At 34.7% G+C, this 22,736-nt stretch overlaps 2 protein-coding genes across 3 annotated transcripts in view; one reads left to right on the top strand and one right to left on the bottom strand.

Annotated features, from left to right (window-relative positions):
- The window catches only part of LOC129254079 (uncharacterized), a 29,588-nt gene extending 23,959 nt beyond the window's left edge, over positions 1-5,629 (top strand). The window contains exons 22-23 of the mRNA XM_054892535.2: positions 35-218; positions 1,100-5,629. Coding sequence (XP_054748510.2) covers positions 35-218; positions 1,100-1,175 — 260 coding nt within the window. The 3' untranslated portion in view covers positions 1,176-5,629. The remainder of the gene's footprint in view (positions 1-34; positions 219-1,099) is intronic.
- Positions 5,630-6,793: 1,164 nt separating this feature from the next.
- LOC129254080 (15-hydroxyprostaglandin dehydrogenase [NAD(+)]-like) overlaps positions 6,794-22,736 on the bottom strand; it is a 21,759-nt gene continuing 5,816 nt past the window's right edge. For both annotated transcript variants that reach the window (XM_064095046.1, XM_064095045.1), the window contains exons 2-8: positions 21,102-21,206; positions 19,252-19,378; positions 18,389-18,495; positions 15,488-15,584; positions 14,192-14,268; positions 11,022-11,170; positions 6,794-9,124 (exon numbers count right to left, since the gene is read on the bottom strand). In XM_064095046.1, coding sequence (XP_063951116.1) covers positions 8,992-9,124; positions 11,022-11,170; positions 14,192-14,268; positions 15,488-15,584; positions 18,389-18,495; positions 19,252-19,378; positions 21,102-21,194 — 783 coding nt within the window. In that variant the 5' untranslated portion in view covers positions 21,195-21,206 and the 3' untranslated portion in view covers positions 6,794-8,991. The remainder of the gene's footprint in view (positions 9,125-11,021; positions 11,171-14,191; positions 14,269-15,487; positions 15,585-18,388; positions 18,496-19,251; positions 19,379-21,101; positions 21,207-22,736) is intronic.

Below are 22,736 nucleotides of genomic sequence, written 5' to 3'. Positions count from 1 at the left end.
TTTCATGTACTTTTTTTTTTTTTTCCAAATCTAGATGGAGCATCTTCCCACAAGGATGAGGGTTCATCAGTTGATCCTACACAAGATACTAAAGCCAGCGGTGCACATCCCAAAAAGGTATCCAAGAGATCATCCAGCGAGTCCAGTCAAAAGGCCTTCAAACCCAATATCCAGTATAATCCTCGATCAATCTACACTACATCAGCACGCACCGACAGGTAAAATTAGTAAATCTCTTTCTCATTTAAGAGCGCCACAAATAACTTCACATTGTAGTATGTGTAATGTTGAAGTCGAGGTATATTACATCCCCTCACAAAACTGTGTTTATCAGTTTTTGTTATATGAAATGAAGAGTTCTTGTTGTAGATCTGCATTTATTTATCTGCATCTCCCCTGGGTAAAGAGTGGCAAATACATCAATGTTGAGCTTAAGCACAGTTTGCAAATATTGCAGTATTATGCATGATTTGGCCCAAGTTATATATTTCTTGGAACCAGACAGAAATATGCTTGATTTGGGCGAAATTTGGCATAGGAGAGGTAAAAACATTGTCTACTATTCTGGCCTGAAAAATTGCTTTGAATCAGGCACTTCTCTACTTAAGCCCATGAACCAATTCGGTTAAGGTATTTTTTATGGTACTTTCTAAGCACTTATAGTATACATAACATATGAGAATGTATACACTGGCCACGCAATCCACCAGGGGCCCGTTGCAGAAAGAGTTGCGTTTAAACGCAGGTCAAAAAATCAATCGCAAGTCCCAAATGCGCGCTGTTGATTGGTTGAAAATCAAGTTGCGCATGATTTTTAGAGTTGCGATTGATTGCAACTCTTTCTGCAACGGGCCCCTGATAACATTACATAACCCATGCATTGAAAGTGTTTTTGTCCTTATTTGAAAACCCCCCAGTTATGTCTGCCATAGGTTACAGTGATTTGAAGTTGGATTCATTTTAATATAAAAGGTCTACTCAAACAGACCTTTATCTACATTTAGTGGGTTTCCATATGTTCAGAATAACTGAAAATATACTTGTATTTTTTCTTCTAGTTTTTTTTAATGTACTTTCTATCTTTGGCTTCCCTCCTCAGACCCAAGTCCAAATCAGGAAGCAAGACCGGCAAGAGCAAGAAACACAGCAATGGGGATAAGCAGAAAAAGGAGTAATAACTTCTCAGTCTCTACCTGCTCTGAATTGAGAAAGTCATAGTCAATTGTGTAGTCGACCCAAGATGAGTATGTCCTCCTAAGACCCGTTGATGATCCTTCCTGCAGCCTCAAGGATACCAGCCAGTATGCCAGAAACGATTATAACCCTGTAAATGTGCTGTACAATATAAAGCATGAAAAGGTCTGGGCCCCATCTTACAAAGAGTTGCAACTGATCCGATCAATCACAACTATGGACGGCCAGCAACGTCAACATCTAAAATGTATGTTTATTTCAAATATTTTCTAGATACAATGTACATGCATACATTCATCCATCATTCTCTTGAAAATTCAGTGTGATATTTTTTTGTTTACTAAGGAGATCGTGCCAATTTCCTGTAGAAAAAATGACGGTGTGGATGGATTTCCTTAGAGTATTAAGATTGATTGGATCAATCGTAACTCTTTGTAAGATGGGGCCCACTAATGCGATGTTGTCAGTGCCTGAAATAAGGCATATGCCTTAAGACTGGCATCACTGGTCGAATCATGCACCGTCCCACACATCTTCCAGAGATCAGCTTCTATTGAAAATACTCCTGGGGCCCGTTGCAGAAAGAGTTGTGATCAAACACAACTCAAAAAATCTTGCGCAACTTGATTTTTAGCCAATAAGCACCCGCCCGGTATTTGGGACTTGCGCTTGATATTTTGACTTGCATTTAATCGCAACTCTTTCTGCAACAGGCCCCTGGTCTTGCTCTTCTTGCATTACTATAAAAAGGATCCCATAAGATCAGTCTGTGCTGTGTCACCTCTTGGCTGTGCTTCATAAAGGTTGTCCTCAATGAAAATTTGTTATTGTTTCTCTATTAAGAGTTCTTTTCAGCCTATCAAAATCAAGGAATTCACTGTACCGTTATTGATCGACATATTGTCATTGATAATAACTTTGTGAAACAGGGTACCGGATGACATAGAGCATGACCTGGGCCCGTCTTACAAAGAGCTAAGATTGATCCAATCAATCATGACTCTATGGAAATCCATTGGAGTCATATTTTTTTCTACAGGAAATTTGCAAAATGTCCTTTGTAAACAAAGACAAACACACCAGATTGTCAAGAAAACAATGAATGTATAAATATACATCATAACTAGACAAAAAAATTTGAACAAACAAGCATTTTAGATGTGGACGTTGCTGGCTTTCCATATAGGTGAGGTTGATCAGATCAATCGCAAATCTTTGTAAGACAGGGTCCAGGGAGTCATAATACACAGCTTAGCAATTGATCTTAAAGTCAACTTCTGATGATTGTAAATAATATGATCAATGTAATCAATCGTAAAAAACATTTTTATCTGATCTGACCACATCCTGTCAAAATCTTAATTCTCTATCTACAACCCCGGCCCTCCCCCCCCCCCAAAAAAAAAAAACAATTAACAGTAACTTGTTATAGCAAAGGGGAAAACTACCCCAATAGATGTACTGTTATGACAGCCATGTTTTTTTTTCTCTCTCACCAAAACATTTGATTATTTTATTGAGATACAATTTATCAGCAGATATTTGTAAAATGAATTTTAACCATTGTATTGAGAACAAACAATTGATAGGGCATTTTTAGATGAATACAGATTTTCAAAGTTTATCAATATCACAGCAGATTTGATTTATTATTTGTGAATGTTTTAGAATATGTAATCCTCCAAATAGTTTCATTGTTGATTGTGCAATATTCAAGACTAAACATGTGCTAAACATTTTTGCTATTATTTATACATTTTAATCCAAGTTCTAATTATATACATAGTATGTTTGAAACATTATAAAGGTACTTTGTTTTATTTTTTTCAATTTTTTGTGCAATAAATACTAGGAGTAGACTTATAGGGTTTCTTTTACCATGTCAGCATTCCATTCAAAGAATATTTATGAAATTAGACAAGCACAACATAATTAAGTGGAAATCCTCAATTTATTTACTTTTTGGTTGTTTGTATTTTGTAAATGCATGGTGGTGATATGCTTAAATGTTTTTTTTAAGAGATGATATGATTTGAAGTTAAAATTATATTTACAAGATACAAATATTGTTTAAAAAATAAGAAAAAACTTGAAAATGGGAAGTATGTAAAATGGCCATTTTGTTTAAAAAACATTATGGTTTCCAAAGATTATTTGTGCATTTTTCATTTCTTCATGCAGAGAAAGATTTTAATTCCATTGAAATATAAATTTCTGCCTCTTTATCAATAATTGCATTGTTTTGATATAGAGCCCAAAATTAAAACAACATTAAAAGAGTGGGGCAATTTCTATTTAAGTTTGAATTAATAAGAATGAGATTATTTCAAAGATATATCATCAGCTTTGTTGCATTCTTTTGCCAGGTCTCCTCCCAATGTAATGGCTCAATTATAAAATGTATTATTGTTGAAAATAAATTTGTATATATACCGGGTATGGGGTGAATGTATACTACCATTACTAGTAATTGGAATCAAAGGTCATGGAATATTGTGTGCAGAGCTAATTTGTAGGGAGTTCACAAGATATGAAAGTTGTCAAGTTTTATTTGTTGATCATGATGACTTCATAAATTCTTGAATATTTTCTCAAAAGTATTTGAAATCTATAGTATGTATTTTTGAAAGGAAGATTGTGTAATATTCATCAGAAATTGTGTGTTTGAAAATGAAATATACACAAATGCACCTTGATTTGGTTTTGTGTCTTGTTAGATTAAACGAAATACCAAATTGGCCTGAATTCACGAAGGTGGGTAAACTCTATCCAATTACTTGTGAAACCCAATGTTTGATGTCATGGAATAAATTCGACCCCTTGGCGTTACAGTTTGCATTTCACTGAGATGGGTTGAAGATGTACATAATAGCGCATTTCTGGGAAAATTCACATTTAAAAACCCTGGGGTCTTTTTCATAAAAATTTAAAATGGCAGCTCCCATGGTAATAGGGCTCAGCAGCCAATCACTGTTTCCACGGTAGTTACAAAAATTGCAAAGTTTCACTAGTTTTAAATCTCTTATGAAATGGGTCCAGGTTATAGTTAACCCACCTTCAATTTGTCGAATCAAGCCATTGTGAGTAGGCACCTTGAAGATATATATATGATGAAAATTGCTGTTAGTGTAATTTTTATACAAATACTGCAGCGAGAGATAATTCATGAAAAGTTACAGCATTTTTATATATTTCATCTCTATCGTAAATAGACATTTGATGTATTAATGCTTTACTTTGTGTAAAAAAATATTTATATTCTAGTTGGATATTCTTGCATGAACATGAATAAATCCAATATATGATTGTTGTTCTCTCAAGGGATTAAAGAACAAAGTATGAGGAAGAACAACGTATGATGTAGGTTTATATTGTTAACGAGTGAAAACAAGCAATGACAGAAGTGTGTATTTTCTTATTTGACATTGTGCAACTTTTATGTTTGTTTTCATTTTCCATTTATTTTGCTCTGTCTGATCTTAGAATCATACGTTGAACAAATGCATTTTGTCTAGTAATATTACAGAACTTTAAATGACATTGTGAATTCTTTTCATGATTTGCAATTGTTACAACTTTGTTACCTGTAGAATGTTGCAATGGACATTTCTTGGCCCATGGTTCAAATCCTTGTACAAATCACATTCATTGTTTGCCAAGCCATAGTATAAATTTACAACATGCTATCTTGGAAGTCGTGTGCATGACTTCACATACTAATTATGACTCTGATATCGAGTGCCAAAGTTCCTGATGAAATTTGTTCATGAAATGACTGAATGTGCTAATGAATATATTATTTTCAGTGAACTCCTAGACAATAAAATAAACATATTATGCATGACAAGGTTGTGTAATATAGTTTTGAAGGTTCAGCAACACTAGGAATGATGATCATTTGTACATTTAAATTAAAGCTACTTTGATGATTGAGAAACCAATTCACAACTCTCAGCCCTTTGAAACACTCCACTGATGCGGGATGTCGATACAAGGGGAGTGTTTCTTGAAAGGATGTTCTTACGGTGGTTTTCAAGCTATTCTCTCTCATCCAATCTGATGCATTGATTATAATAGTAGCTTGACAATGAGCAGTTTAAAAACAGTGAAATCTTCTGTCATGGCTTATTTGAAAAGTACTTTTGTGCATTAGCAGTCCTGCTCGTCATATTTTAATAACAATATCACCAGGGCCTATACTTCATTTTCTAAATATTATGATCTTTATCCAGTAAACTTTGCATTTATTGTGTGTCATTTGGATATGATGGGTATAAATTCCATTCAATCTTATCACTATTGATTGATTATATACAGTATCTATTGTTTCATTGATCAATTGAAGCTTTTGCAAATCATATATTTGTATCATTCCAAACAACTTTGTGTGATATTATAAATGCATCGTAGTGCAATAAAGTCACATAATATTCAACTTGTGATGTGTATAATTCTTAGAATATTCATTGACAGAGAAAAAGAAGCCTGCTTTGATGATTTGGTCTTCTTCTTTTTTTATTAAATCTGCATGATATGAAATTTATATCAAATATATCTCTTTACATAATCACAATTCAATATTAATAATAATTAGATTAATTTGACAAGAATATATACATCTCTGTATAAAATTGCTTTACTGTACTATTCAAGTTCATGAGATGATGAAAGTGAACATCAAAATTAAGATGTCAACGTGTATATATTGTATTACTGTCATCGTCTCTATATTTCAGTAATATAATAATCACTTACTATAATCACTTACAACCATAATATCTTACATTCTTTTTTCCTGTAAAATGACTCGTGATAATAGTGAGCTTTGGATTTACAGCACTACTTCTGTGACACACCTATTCGGCAGACCATGTTGCTATGTGCATGCACAGAACACCTATGTACTCTCAATCCTTGATGCACCTCCCCATTTCCAAGAATTGGCCAATTTATCATCCTCACAAATCTATGATGCATTCCCAAGTTACACATCCTTGATGGTTGGTAGTGTTACACCATCATAAAAATGAGAGCATACTGCATGACGCTAAAAAAAAGAAATGCTTATCTGTATGCACTACAATGGCAATTTCTCCTGAATAACGAAAACTGAATCTTTACAAAACATAAAAGTGATTTTGTAAACATGGCCAGAGATGCAAGGAGCATGCTTGTCATACTGTCTAGCAACATCCAGGATACACAAGTCTTGTTGCAAATCTAATGCCTTATGGCCTTCTTGTCGTGTTCATGAAATAACAGGTAGTACCATCCTGTGCTTTCTCAGCGATGTCAAATCACAAGAGTTTTGAAAATACTCTTAAAAATATATATTAGTGATATGCAAGCATTAAACTATTTATGTAGGTATATTTTTTGGCAATATTTAAATTCACATGGAAATAAAACCTAGGTAAGCTCCATAATTCTTGTAAAAAATGCTCTTAATCAACAAAATTATAAAAACTTGGAGTTACCGGTACAAACCTACTAGCGTAGCATGAACAATAATTGACTGCAAATACAAAATAATATTTGGCAAAGTGGATAAACCTAAGAAATACGTTGTCAAGATTAATGAGCATTATTCTCTATGATAAACTTATTATCAAAAATTATTATAACATTTGCTTTACACCTCTTTGGAAAACATTGAAATGCATTTACATTTTAGGCAAGTTGAAAATTTACTATGAGCAAGTTATATTAAATGGCATAATCAGAGATCAAACTTGTACTAACGCCTAGTGTAAATAAAATATTGGTCTTTAGAATAACGTTTACCAGGGAATTTGCACAATTATGCATATCTAGATGGCATTATCAACAGAAATCAGCTGTAAAGTAAATTGAAGGAAGCATATAATAAAAATATAAACAAAGAATTAATGAAATTTGTGCAAAGTTAATAATACAATTTAATATACTGTATAATGAGCATAAATGTCATAATCCCCAGCTACAAACGCAACCATATACAGCACTGGTGCTAAAAAGTTAGTGAACCCCACCAGAAATCGCACTCCTCCATGCTGAGTGTTGAATGTAGACAACAACACTACAATGTTCGGCAAGAATTTTTTTTTTCTTGAATGTAATACTTTATCACCCGACTTCACAATTAAATATCTAAAAGATGGCAGAACTTGAACACTTTAAATATGTTCATTTTCTGGTGGGGTTCAATAACTTTAGCACCACTATGTACTATATTCATAATATTTTATATAAAAGTAAAATTGTAATCTAAAATATTGGTAGGTGTCTAATAAATGAATACATGACAAGCCTGATATTCATTCAGATTGCCTGACAGATGAACAATACCCCTAAAAACTATATTTTAAAAAATACAATCATAATCAGAATGGGAAAAATGGAAAAGTATAGGGCAATTCCATAAAATATGTAGGTATGTCCGACCCCCTATATGTGGGACCTTCAAAAAATGTTCAGTCTTTGATTTCTGGTTCTTTTGACAGTATGTAATGTTCTCAAAGGACCATGACTTGGTCAGATTATGAAGTGAAGTAAGACTTGAAAAAATGGTGGTCGGACGTACAAAAAGGTTGATCATTTAATGGAATTGCCCTAAAGCTAGCATACAGACATTCAATATTTGGAATGGACTTTCCTATACACTATCTTGAAAGTAGAAGGACACTGAAAGTTGACTAGTATAGACACATAGCCTATAAAAATTAAATTTCATAATTTTTGGTGTCATAATAATCAAACGACAATGGAGAAAAATCAAAGACAGTTTTCATATAAATTATGGATTATATTGCTTTAGAATATTTTGAGGTAAAAAGCGATCATAAAACGGTGAAAACCCAGGATAAAGTGATCTCACGTAAAACCTTTGGTCAAGATAGAACATGTGTATATTCATGATCTTAACTATTTCAGAGTTTTCAATGTAATATTACTCTACATGCTTTAGGGCATGTAAAGAAGGTTTGGCCTAATCTTCCATGGGGGAGGATTATACCATATTTATCATGGACAGAGTGTTGGAATCAAATTTTTTTAGCAATGGACATGTATTTGCTATATATCGTTATTCTTCCTCATAACTGGCCTGAAATTCTCAAAATTCCGGCGAAAGAATAATAGAATTCGTAATCAATGGTAAAAAATAATCAGCTGAACCTCAACATTATAGGTAGGCTACAGAAATATTCATTGCTTCTTGAATGGTCTGGCATCAGCAAATTGCAATCCATTGATTTACCATATAAGATCAAGACAGGACTTTGATAAATCCAAGAACCTCATTTCACTGGGTTTTCACTGTACGAATCCTCACTTCATGCTACAGTGAATTGTCAATATATTGCTGTAAATGATATATTGAGTGTAATGTTTCATGCAGACCTGGGGCCCATTTTACAAAGAGTTACAATTGATCCAGTCAATCGAACCCTATGGAAATCCATCAGTGTCATAATTTTTTCTACTGAAAATTTGCACAATGTCCTTCCTTTGTAAACAAGGAGAAGCACAGTGAATTTTCAAGAAAACAATGAATGCATGAATATACATCATAGTTGAAAAATATTTTGAACAAACATGAATAATAGATGTTGACGTTGCTGGCCATCCATAGTTGTGATTGATCAGATCAATCGCAACTCTTTGTAAGATGGGGCCCTGGTGTGAGACTATGTCACTCAGGTACACCTGAAAACAAGTTCCTCAGTGTTAAAGAGGTATTACACATTACCTGACTTGTGATTCATTTACAGACGAAGCACTAACAATTTCTGCACCATTGTGGGTGTAAACACAGTATTAGAGCTTGCTTGGGACCAAGTCTCTGTACTTTTTGTAATCGATCCCATTCTGAGGAGTACATCTCATCACTTCTCCGTGTTTGCTGTCGTCTTCCACAAGCCGAATAAAACCCTCAGCTACCATAGAAACTCTGGATACAAATAAACATGGCAGATTATAATACAAGGGTATCCAAAACAAGAAAGAAAAGATTTTCAAAAAGCTCATGTTATGTGCACTATCACACAGACATGTATCAATGAATCAATAGAATAACAGGATATACATGTATATATTTCTTTGAATGAATGAATGAATGGTAGAATATAGCCTGCCATTTATAGAGAATATCTAAATAATTGTACTAAAAATGGTATATATTCTGGTTAGACCTTAAATACCTAGTCCACCCCAACAAATGGTTGATTTGAATAAATAGATAACAAGAGTGTCGCTAAGGCGAGCACATAATACGCCTGCCTGTAACACGGAAAATGGAGTTATTGGTCAAGCAAGAAAAGTGGAAGGTGGCGACTTCATCTTTGACCTTCTGACCTCAAAATCGTTAGAATGGCTGAGATCTATGCTTGTATCATACACACCAAATTATATGAGCCTATGTAAAGTTCAACTAAAGTTATCGCGTTTACAAGGACTTCAGAAGGTTAAGATGAAAACATGTCAGTGTGACCTTGACCTTTGACCTCAAAATCAATAGGCTTCCTGGGATTCATGCTAATATCATACAAATCAAATTATATGAGCCTAGGTTAAGTTAAACTGAAGTCGCGTTTACAAGGACTGCAGAATGGTAAGATGAAAACATGTCAGTGTGACCTTGACCTTTTGACCTCAAGATTGATAGGCTTCCTGGGATCCATGCTAGTATCATACACACCAAATCATATGAGCCTAGGTTAAGTTAAACTGAAGTTATCGCGTTTACAAGGACAGCAGAAGGGTATTAAAGATAAAAACATGTCAGTGTGACCTCACATGATTTGGTGTGTATGATACTAGCATGGATCCCAGGAAGCCTATTGATTTTGAGGTCAGAAGGTCAAAGGTGAAGTTGCCACCTTCCACTTTTCTTGCTTGACTAATCAATTTTCCACGATACAGGCGGGCGTATTATGTGCTTGCCTTCGCGACACTCTTGTTTATATTGACTTTGATTAAAGTGTCATTGTTAAATTTTTTTCTCCATTGAATCCTTTGAAATATTTGTTGGGGTGGACTTTGATCTTTAAGCTACATATCTATAGAAACTTGCCCTGGGCCCCATTGCACAAAAGTTACCATTATGATAACTTTGCCACCCAATGGTAACTTACATGGAATCCTTGATTTTGATTGGCTGTTAATCACCATTACCATGGTAATTACAATTGGAAGACAAAGTTACCATAATAGTAACTTTTATGCAATGAGGCCCTGGACTCAGTGTGCCAAGTGCATGTATACGTAATACAAGCAAGCAATCTTCACATAGTCATTGTTATTCTTATGTATTCTGCAGTCTATCTTGCATGCTTGAGGGATTCCAATGTAAAATAGATCTAACATTCTCAAAGTTTGGTACATTTGCCTGAAAATACATATTACTGCTGTTGAATAAACAACAAAATATATCCACTCTACAAAAATGGAACTGGAAGATGAGAGATATTGATATACCAGGGTTGAATTTACATTAATACCACTAAAAATACAAACTTTTGCAAATATCAAATCCATTAATGAGAGCAGATTGGGAATCCGTATTGTGCATTTCATTTCATTACAGATAACTAATCAAATATGTGTTGTATTATCTTGAGTATTTTGTGAATGAAAATGCGATACATAAAACTTTAACAGAAGGGACCCAAGTACTGGGCCCTTTATCCCTCTGTAGTAGTGTTTCGTTTAGATGCAACTCAGAACATTACATGCAAGTCACATATGCATATTCTGCAATGGGCCCTGAGTGAGATTGTCTGATAAACCTGTGTTCGTCGGGGAAATGCTCAATTTGGCAGGGGGGCATGGAGCTTCAAAATACTCACGGAATAGTTTCTAGTTCTGAACCGTATATGGCCTTTGCTACGGGATGCTTGATGAACTCTCTCATTCCTTCCAGTATCGCTGTCTCACTGAAGCTTGGGCAAAGGCAGTTTATTCGAACGTTCTTCAGGTTGAATACACTGTCTCCAATCTGCAGTATCAACACAGGAGATGGTGAGAGGGGAAAAGAGTCAGTGAAAACTCATTGGCCTTTACAAAGGTGGTTATGAAAACCATCGGTTGAACCCATGGTTTATGCAGATTTCCTTATAATTTACGCATAATTTACAGCATATTGAAAAAAAGATTACCAATACTGATGCATGCTTTTGTCACTGTGCACCAAATTGATGCCTGTTGTCATGGTTGAGTAAGCTAGTTTATTCATGAGTCCACTGTTTAGAACAGTGGACTCATTAATTCAAAATAGTTGACTCATGAATAAAAAATGCCGTACTCCATCGTGGCAGCAAGCATCAATTTAGCACACAGTGACAAAAACGCGCATCAGTATTGATAATTTTTTTTTATCGATATGCTGTAAATTAAGCGTTAATTATAAGGAAATCTGCATAAACCATGGGTTCAATCGATGGTTTTCATAACCACCTTTGTAAAGGCCAATGGATTCTCAACTGAATGCAAATATGCCTCCATCATTGCCAGATTGAAAAGATATTACACACTGATTAATTTCAATAAAACTTTAATAATCTAAATAGAACATTGCCCATGAACCAAGGTAGACTGATTTTAATTATGGACCTAAAAATGATGCATAAAGCATTAGGGGGTAATGCAATATTTCATAGAAGCACAGTCACTTGTAGTACATGCCTACAAGCCAAGAAGGCTTGGGGGCTACTACCCTCCCCCCCCCCCCAAAAAAAAAAAGGTCTGCAACTGACGGAGAACAAAAGAAAAAAGAAAAAGAAAGGGAATAAAAGGTAAAGAGGGAAAATATTTAACTCTTTTCTTGATTATTTCATGTTAAAAATATGTCACAAGATTGTATTTTCTGTTCAAAATTTCAAGTTATTTGCTTCCTCATGGCTGTTTATAAATTTTTCCACCACACAAAATGTTCTGCCCCCTGACAATATTTTAGTCATGTTATTGCCTGCAGATTCAGTGGGAATATTGGGTGGAAGTGAACACTCAAAACCTTGGAATCCTGCCAATACCCAAGAAATGCATTTTGACTGGAGACTAGGTAGTAGGTCAAAGTAAATCAATAATTAAACACAGTGGGTCTCTTTACAAATTCACCATAGTCAACTTTTCATTTGTGTCTTGTCTAACTATGTTGACTCTTGTTTGACAAAGACTGACCTTTGAGCTTGCATTCAAGCTAAAAATTCATGACCTTTACAACAGATATTATTAAGAAAGAGATTGTTCTGCATACAGCACTAAGAAGGCGCATAACTGTAATAGCCTACTGTATGAGATCCGTGATTCTCAATTACTGAAATTGCAGAGGGTTCAAAACACCTGTGCAAGACTTATTTGTGGTTGTACAAAATTTACATGTATCACACCAATACTAAGGAACCTACACGGATTGTCCTCTGGAAAGCGACATTCCTAAACAACTTCAAATCAAAACTAATAACATATCTATTTTATCAATAACAAGTATTTTAGGATTATTATACAGCACAGTGTAGAATATATGCTTTAGTAAATAGTTTCTGCACTCTATAAATCTTACTATCATTAATTTATCATTAATATAATTATTATTATTCTTATCCTCATCCTCCTTCTTCTTCTCCTCCTTCATCTTAAATATCCAATTGTCTTCAATCTTTATACTTCATTTAAGATATTAGTTCTAGTGCAAGGCCATGGCCATGTATCAGATCATATGATCAATTGTTTTATTTATTTATTTGTCTTATTAACCCAGGGTAGCCTGTTCAGTGATTGGAACACTGTTCTCAATCAGGGCCCTGCACAAATACATGTACATACATAGAACAAACATAATACAATATATACAAAACATGTGAAATAGACATTATTACATTACAATATAATTACAATAAAGTGAAGTAATATGAGTAAATTGCTAAAAAGAACCAGTATTCAGCATGATTTCAGTAGGAAATCAAGGGGAAAAAATCAGGAATGTAAATTACTTTATTTAATTATTATCTAATTGTAAACACTGATTTTACCTAGACTTATGTTTATATTTTAAATATCAAACAAGTACTCAAGTGCCCTGCGGCACAGAGGTATGTGATCAATCACTAATTCAAAAAGACAGTTCTGATAGGTTAAACAATAGGTAAATACAATAATCTCTATTGGCCATTGCCATCTAGCAATTGATTGCACCACCTTGGTTAAGGTGCCCTAGCTAATCTGCTAAGTTTCATTTTATGTTCCAAGGTTAAAATCTTTTTAATCATTTTGTTTATGTTTCACATATGACTTTATTTTCACAACTTTATTTTGGTCATTCTGTATACATTGAAATGAAATGAACAAATCCATTCAAACCAAATCAAATAAAATGTTACTAATTACATGTACTGTACATATCAGGGAAAAGTCAACCTACATTCTGTGTCAAGGGTAACCGATATAAAGGGTGCATGAGAAATATGTAGTGATCAATATCTGTATTCTGAGTTTTTTCATGCATCACTCTGCTCCACGCTATCAAATTTCTCCCATTAAAATATTCAAAGTTAAAATCATAAAGCAATGAAGTAAGCCTACAAAGTGTACCTGGAGAGCTCTGCAAACACTGGTTGGATATGTGATGTCACAGAAAAAAAAAGAGTTTGCGCAAGCATAAAAATCACATGATATGTCCACTAAGTAACCAGGGCCCTGGGCACGATTTTTAAGTGGGGTTGCTGATGTAAATTTGAAAAGCAAAAAAAAAAAAAACGTTTTCACTACAAAATGGACGTCAAATTGGTTTCGAGAAATTTGAAAAGCAAAAAAAAAAAAGGTTTCACTACAAAATGAAGGTCATTTTTGTTACATTTGTCGATTTTTACACATCTTCCAAAATACTCGGGGGTGCTGCTAACGGAAAATAATGCACGCAGCACCCCAAGGAAATTTTTGGCACCACCAGCACCCCTGCTCCCCAGGGCCATGATAGTAAACTACCTTGGCTCATACAATACATCATAGAAATTTTGCTTACCGCAATAGCCCTTGTGAATCCCAGTACACCATGTTTAGCAGCAGTATATGCAGGTATCAAGGGCATGGGCAACATGCCTGAAAAATACATTACAAACAGTGTATCTCTTTTAAGAATGACAAGCGTTGATATCTGAATATCTTATGTCAATGAGGCAGATTACAAGGACATTTGAATAATAGAATAATAGCAGACCATGAACTAAACCTTGTGGGACACTTAGACCCTATTCTTATTACCGTCAAAAAACTAGTTCAGTGGAAACTAGTTTAACGTGTAATGAAAACGCTTGAAGCGGCTTTGGAAGCAATCTTCCAAACCAGTTCGGAAAACCGCCTTGCGATGTAGTTTTCAAGATCGCTTTGCCTCGTTAAACTGGTTTTAGCATAAGTGTGGACAAAACTGTTCTTCAGGAACTGATCTTCCTACTTGTATTGTGTAGAACGCCTGCAATCTGATTTCAAATTTCTGAGTGTTCCTATAGCAACAACATTTCTTTCCGTGAAGTGGGTTCTGAAAACCACTTTTGGGTGATCAGATGAGAACGATATCAAAGTGATTTTCTAAACTGGTTTCCTAAACTGGTTTCCACTAAAAACTAGTTTAAGAAAGTATACCGAGAATGGGGGGTTAGTCACAAAAGGTGAGTATGATCTTGTGATTTTTTTTTTTTTGGGGGGGGTAATTATTAATCTTATTTTAACAGCAACAAGGCTTTTGTTCATTATTTGTTGTTGTTTTTCTGAAAATGATACCTTTTTATTTTACCAGAAGAAATTTCAAGATTAACTTCTGTTCATAGTCAATGTAAATTACCTCTAATCAAGATTTCAAATCTAACAAAAACTTCACAAATTTTCATTCATAACAATCAAATTTTGTGATATATTACAGCATGTAATACTGACTTACACATTTTTTGTGAGGACTTGCTTGAAAGGATTTGATTTTCATAGTTTTGTTTCAGTTTTTCAGACAACCCTTTATAGAAAATACATTACAGATAATTCAAGATAATTTTGTAATTCATCTCTTATAAATTGATATATACTATAAACTTCTTTTTCTTCATCTAGGTAAACCTAGAACAAGGCAAAGCCACCATTTTCTATATGTCCCCAAAACACTTGAATCATGCATAGTAAATGTACATAATCAAATGTAAGTTTATGATCTATAAAAAGATATCAGTCTGCAACGATTGGGTTTAGAAAAGAAATCTAACTCAGTATATTTTGGGGAAAAATTAGAAAAATGAAAATATGACCCAAATTGCATTAAAATCTGTATAATTACCAGCCATGGATGCAATGTTGATAACAATACCTCCTCTCCCTCCGTTTTTCTTATCCATCATATTCTTCGCAAGAAAGGTGCCTCTCATGACGGCTACCTGCACAACAATAATAATATGAATATATATGGTAATGATATAATATCATAAGTACTCATTTATGGAAATCAAAACTTGAAAAGGGTGAAAAAATAAATAGAAGGGAAAAATGGGAATGTATGGGATGATAGGGACAAACTGGACCAAATATGAACAACCTTCGCCACATAACGGTTCCTCCTGATAGAAATCTTGAGGTGAGGAATTATTCAGAAATTGAAGTCTTGAGGCGTGTGCAAGATCAGCATCCCTCTGAACACAGAAAAATGTCAAATCATGCCAATCTTGTGAGTGTAAATATTACAAAGGGCCATCATGGACAAAATAGCCAACACAGACGTATGAACCTTCCATCTTTTTTACTTTGCAACGCAAGATCCCTCAACAACAAATTAGATGAAATGGAAATCATTCTGAGAGAAAGGAAAATCGATGTTGCAGCTGTAACAGAAACTTGGTTCAGATCTGATATGCCAACACACCTTGTAGCAATGACTGACTATAATCTGTTCACAAAGTCGCGTTTACTTCTACAAGGTGGTGGTGTGGCACTCTATGTACGGGAAGCATTCAACCCAGTGGAGATGAAAGTTGAAGTTCCTACGCAGCTAGAAGTTCTCTGGGTTAAAATGCGATCGGATCGGCTTCCGAGAGAAATATCACATGTGGTTGTAGCAGTAGTGTACCATCCGCCCGACAGCCTGCTTACAGACATGCTGATAGACCATCTGCAGGACACCATGTTCTTAATGTACAAGAAGTATATACCGGTAAATGATAATCTTGACCACTATACCAATATGTGTTAAGGATAATATTTTACTTTCAAATTCTTCTAACTTTGTTTATTCTAACGTAAAATTTTGCAGCCTTACAACTTCATGTTTTTACCTCTTTCATAATGTTTGTACCTTCTTTTCTTCTGACTTTCTGCTCCACTCCTTCCCTTCACTCCCCTCTCTCTCTCTCTATCCCTTTACACCCCCTCTCTCTCTATCTGCCTCTCCTCCTCCCCATCTCTTTCCTTTCTAGAATTCTGCAACACAAGTAGTTTCAATACCATACTTTATCCGTATTATTCATTTTGTAATTATCTTTGACAGCCTACTCTCATACATGAATAGCCAGCAACCGTCCATCCAGTTCACTCTGGAGACTGAGCAAGGAGGGAGATTAGCATTCCTTGACACGCTAGTCCAAAGACACGAGGGCGGGAAACTCTCCACCTCTGTCTACCGCAAGCCCACTCATACAGACCAATACATACCATTTGATTCTCATCACGACAAATCGGTCAAGAAAGGTCTTGTTAAATGCCTGTTCGACAGAGCAGCACGTATCATAACTCACCCACCTGAACTCCCGAAAGAAAGAGCACACATACGTGGCGCCTTGTACAGCAACGGCTACCCACGCCGTTTTATCAAGAACACTTTCAAGAAAAAACTACCACCAAGGGATCAGAAGGTTTTCAAGACTTGCACAGTCTTGCCATACATAGATGGCCTCTCACAACAACTTAAACGCCGATTAGAAGGTCACGGTATCCGAACGGTTTTCCGCTCGGACACCACCTTACACAAACAGCTTGTACACCCCAAAGACCCTATCCCTGATCACAGACGTGATGGCGTAGTATACAACATTCCTTGCCAGGGATGTGACGGGTCTTACATCGGAGAAACAGCCCGACCGATAGTTGAACGCATTTCTGAACACAAGCGCGATGTTCGGTTACAGCGAACCGACACATCCGCGGTGGCAGAACATGCTTGGGAGAAACAACACCACCCAGATTGGGAGGGTGTACATTGCATTACCAAAGAGAGACATTGGTATACACGCAGGATTAAGGAGGCTATTAGTATACGTCTTTGTCCTAACAACTTCAACAGAGACAGCGGGATCGACATCCCCGACTTCTGGATGCGAACCATCAGACAGCACAATACCCCCTTGCCTGGCAGTGCACGCCGACCCGATCGTTCCCGGCCCCGAACGAGGGACCGCTCAGCTAGTCATCCCCCGCCCACGGGAAACTAGCGAGCCCGCCAATTTTGTCCAATTTGCATATCGCCGACCCACGGCGTATTTGCATATACCCCCGGCTTATTTGCATATACGGATTACCGGCCGCGCCGCATACCGACGCAACGGATCAATACCCACCTATTGTTCTCGCGTTCGTGCGTACGGTCCTGGAGATTAGTATAAATAGAGTACGTCATCAGATAATTTTCGTCACTTGATAAAGAGTTGCAGCGGCACTCGAAAGCTCGTGAACTTGTAAGCTAGTGAACACTTTTTGCGAGAGTGATCACGAATTTCCTAGAAAGCCAGTGAACACTTTTTGCGAGAGTGATCACGAATTTCCTTGTTGACCATAGTAGATTGCGAGACAAATGAATACCCTCTAGCGATCTTTGTTATTGTTTGAATATTTTTTGTGTCTTTACATGTATTTCCTTGTGAATACATCGCAATTCGGCCTTAGCCGTGATGATGTCTTGATTTTTATTAATAAACCATTTATCTATCTATCTATAGTAATTAAAATGATAGAACACATAACAATGATGATGAAGATAATAATAACAATAATAACAATAATAATAACAAAAACAACAGCCAACAATGATAATAATAATATAAACAATAACAATAATATAAACAATAATAATAATAATACCAAATAAAACTATGAACATTGTACATAAAGGAGAAGCAAAAAAACACTGGCTTGTTGTGAGCCATACATATTTGAAGGAAACCATTACATATGTTAAACAATAATTGAAGCTTACCAAGTCTACATCAACAGTTCTCTCCCAGTTGATCTCATCTCCTATTCCTGCATTGTTGCACACAATGTCTATGCCCTTATAGTGTTCTAGAGTCTTTGAAAAGGCATCTGTAGGAGGGGAGAGAGAGAGAGAGAGAGAGAGAGAAAATGATATGAACAATCATTCGTTTTCAAAGCTAATTAGATAAATAGTATAACAGTGAGATGCATAATGGAGGGACAAAAATATTAACCCAAAGGGTATATAATATCAATCATATGGAAGTGTTTGGTAATTTTTTTTAAAGGGATGGTCCGGGCTGAAAATAATCATATCTAAATAAATAGAGTAAAATTCACAGAGCTAAAGTGCTGAAAATTTCATCAAAATCGGATAACAAATAATGAAGTTATTGAATTTTAAATTTCATCAATATTTTGTGAAAACAGTTATATGCACATCATCATGAAGATTAATTAGGTGGGCTGATGATGTCATATTCCCACTTTCCTTTTTCTTACGTTATTACATGACATCATAATTGGTTAATTTTTTCATACATGTATAAATGATGTGTCTCCATTATGATGAAATAAGTTGCGGCAATAAAATTGTTTTAGTTCTTGGTAGAAAATTTTTGAATAAACCTAATTACGTATAATAAAATACAAAAGAACAGCCCACCTAATGAATATTCATGAAGACATGCCTAGAACTGATTCACCGGAATAATGCAAATCTTTAAACTTCAATAACTTTGTTAGTTGTTATCCAATGTTGATCAAATTTTCAGCATTTTGCTCTGTGAATTTTACTCTATTTATTGAATATCTCCAGCCTTGACCATCCCTTTAATACTCTAACTAGAATGGGAATAAGTTTACCTTCTAACTGGTCCTTTGAAGTTACATCACATTGAAAGAAGCGGACTTTATCCTCCCCGTATTTCTTGTTGAGTTCATCTTCTGTGGCCTTTCCCTTTGCAGAATTGTAATCAACGATACTGACTCCCTGTTTATATCAATCATGACAATTAATAATTAATAACAAATAGAGCTGTATTTCATCCTTTTATAGCTACAAACATTCTCCATACAAAATGACCAGACAAACAGCCTTTATTTCCCTTTGCAGAATTGTAATCGATGATACTGACTCCCTGTTTATATCAATCATGAAAATAAATAATCAATCACAAAAGCTGTTTTTCATTAATGGTATCTTTGTCCTGTTTTATGTCTAATGTGGCCCTTTTATAAACATTCTCCATACAAAATGACCAGACAAACAGCCTTTCTTTCCCTTTGCAGAATTGTGATCAATAATACCGACTCCCTGTTTATATCGGTCATCATGTATTAGTAATTAATAACTTTATATAGAGGTGATTAATAGCTGTTTTTTCATTAATGGTATCTTTGTCATTTTTATGTCAAATGTGGCCCTTTTATAGCTACAAACATTCTCCTTAAAAAATGACAAGATAAACAACCACAAATTGGCAAATATAGTACACTTTGTAAAAGTATAGCTTGATTCCAAATACTGTACATTCTGGAACATCTACATGAAACATCAAACAAGAATAAAACTTTATAAACCATTTTTAATTAAAATGTAAATGTTTAAGTATAAAATCTGTGAGAATCTGTGAATAGTTCAAGAAATAATATTTCAATAAATAAATACAAGTAGATAATTCAATTATTAACACTAATTATTAATTAGAAAGAAGGTAGTCTTCCTTGGTCACACTTTGCTGTTTGTAAAGGCACGCATGACTTTCAATAATTGGAATTTGAAGTGCCAAAATAAGTCCAGGATTTTCATGACATATTACTAATAGCAATACATAGTACTAAGCTATATATTCCAAATAATTTCATCTATGTTCAAACAAAAAAATATATACTGTTCCTTGAAAATATGTTTTTTAACAGTAAATTTTTTTTATATTAATTTTAGTGTATGCAAAATTTTAAGACAACTGGCATGCCATAAAATTGCAGTCATCCACAAGGTGGTAACTTAAAAGATTTTTCATTATCACTACAGTTCCTACAGGAACATGTAGAAGCTCGAAACCATCAGCTGTTACTATAATACTGTATACATAGCATGACAACAAAAAATTAACTTGAATAATGTATACTTAAAAAAACAGGCAAAATATAGCCTTTTTGCACTTCGGTCTATGGATCGTCATCAGCAGGGCTGAGGTACAAGTTAAATTATTTTTTTAGTACAGAACAATTTATTTACCATTTTATTAGGTAACACACTTTATCAATGTTCTGATTAATTGAAATGCAATGCATTTTTGTATATTTTGATTGTTTTTGTGACTAATAATAAGTGCGAAGGTAAAAAAATATGACCTTTAAAAAGTGTATGCAATGAAACACCTATACCTTGAAATTTTATACCAAATCAAACAACTTAACAATTTAAGTTAAAAGGACAGTGAAATATCAATATTCTGCCTTTAAATACTTTGCTAAATACATTAGAATGAAATCTTTACAAACTTCATCATTAACCTTAACATCAGATTCCGTTAAAATATAACTTCATCATTAACCTTAACATCAGATTCCATTAAAATATACCAATGAACTGCCAATAACATCTTAGAATTTTTTTTTAATTCTTTACTAACTGGTCCCAAATAACTCTGAATAGCCATCATGTTGCCCCACCCCCTTGAAAATGGGAGTATATGAAATCAACTTACTCTAGCACTCCTCTTGAGTAATTCCTCTGAAAAGGCCTTGCCAAGTCCTTCCGCAGCACCAGTAATAAGAGCAACAGCACCTTGAATTTTCATCTTGATATCGCACTAATAAAATATATATATTATATTCTAACATATATAGGCCTATATTATAACAGATCTTATTTCCACTCATCCTATATGTATGAGGTTATTTCACCTCCCCCCTTTTGAGAAGAAAAATTAAAATTTGTAATGTAAAAATGCCATTGAAACCGAGATGTGCCCCCCCCCCCCCCCTTTGTAATTGAAGACTTTTTTTTTCTTGCTTTTTCTTGACTCTCTAAAAGACTATCAAAAGGGATGAGGGGGCACGGGCTTGATATGTGTACAGACATGCAAAGAGACGAGTGTCGGTCGGTTCCCAAAAATGAAATTTGGCCCTTCAATCATTCTATTGTATTAAGAGCTAAAGTCTTAGACTTGCCAAGCCCCTCTTAAATTTAATTACTCATCCCCTGAAATCTTTCTCCACTCCATTTACATTACACACAATCCTTGCAATGTTCGGGGAACTTGGGGAACTTGGCATCCCTTTAAGGACGTTCCACAATTAAATTGAAATTCATGTCATTTTCACCAACTTTTGCACAGATTTATTACTTTAGCACACTAAATATTCCAAATATGCAAAAATTGACATGGGATTCATGCGCTTGATTTTTTGCTAGATCGAGCTTTATCCATTTGGAAGGTCTTGAGAAATATGCAATAAAAACAGTATTGCAGTTTTAGACCGAACGAGATCACAATGTTGAGTTTAAACCTCTATTGATGCTCAATGAAAATCCATTTGAATTTTATCTAATTTTACATTTTAATTCAGAATTATAAAGAATCCACTAATATTGATATCAATAAGCTCTTTAAAGAGTAGCAACACCTTCAATTTTGAAAAACAAGGTGTGAAAGACGACAAAAAAATATTTAAAAAATTGAAATTTATATAACAAAGTTTATAAGTACAATGTCAAATAAGTACTGCACTATATTCAAAACCCATATTATTTTCACCAAATTGTGCATAGTTGTAGAGAAAGGTATACTAAAGAGGTGCAAACATTAAAAAATGGGGGTTCATGTGCTTTTTTTTCAAACTATCAGCACTCTTGTTGGAGCAAATGTGCTTTTAAAAACACACTAAAGTCTAAACGCATAAAATGGAAATGCATTTACATAGAGAAAAATTCTACACCACTAGGCCTATCCCATTTAATCAAACTCGGGGTCATATTCACCGTACTTCGCAGCAGTGCAGAGTAAAGTATTCTGAATAGGCAGCAACAGAGGCGTTTAAAAAGTTGGTACATCTAGATTGTTTTCAGCTAATAGCTTCGTAATATAACACATCAAAATTTGCTGTTAGAGTGCAGATGACTGGAAAAATCAGCTGATATAGGTCTTCCTGTAGCTGATTACTCACCTGTACCTGTTCACTTTAAAATATTGTAACGTCAACGCGCATTTCGTAAATAATATGAGCATATACTACATATACATGTACTAGATTAGCACAAACATATTGGGGAAACGTCCTTTAAGTCTTAAGATTAAGTTAGAATAGAACATTCGAACATCATGAACATAGAGGTGGAT

This window comes from Lytechinus pictus, chromosome 2 (assembly GCF_037042905.1).
Source record: "Lytechinus pictus isolate F3 Inbred chromosome 2, Lp3.0, whole genome shotgun sequence".
Taxonomy (NCBI): Eukaryota; Metazoa; Echinodermata; class Echinoidea; order Temnopleuroida; family Toxopneustidae; genus Lytechinus; species Lytechinus pictus.
This window is presented reverse-complemented; position numbering and strand designations above follow the sequence as displayed.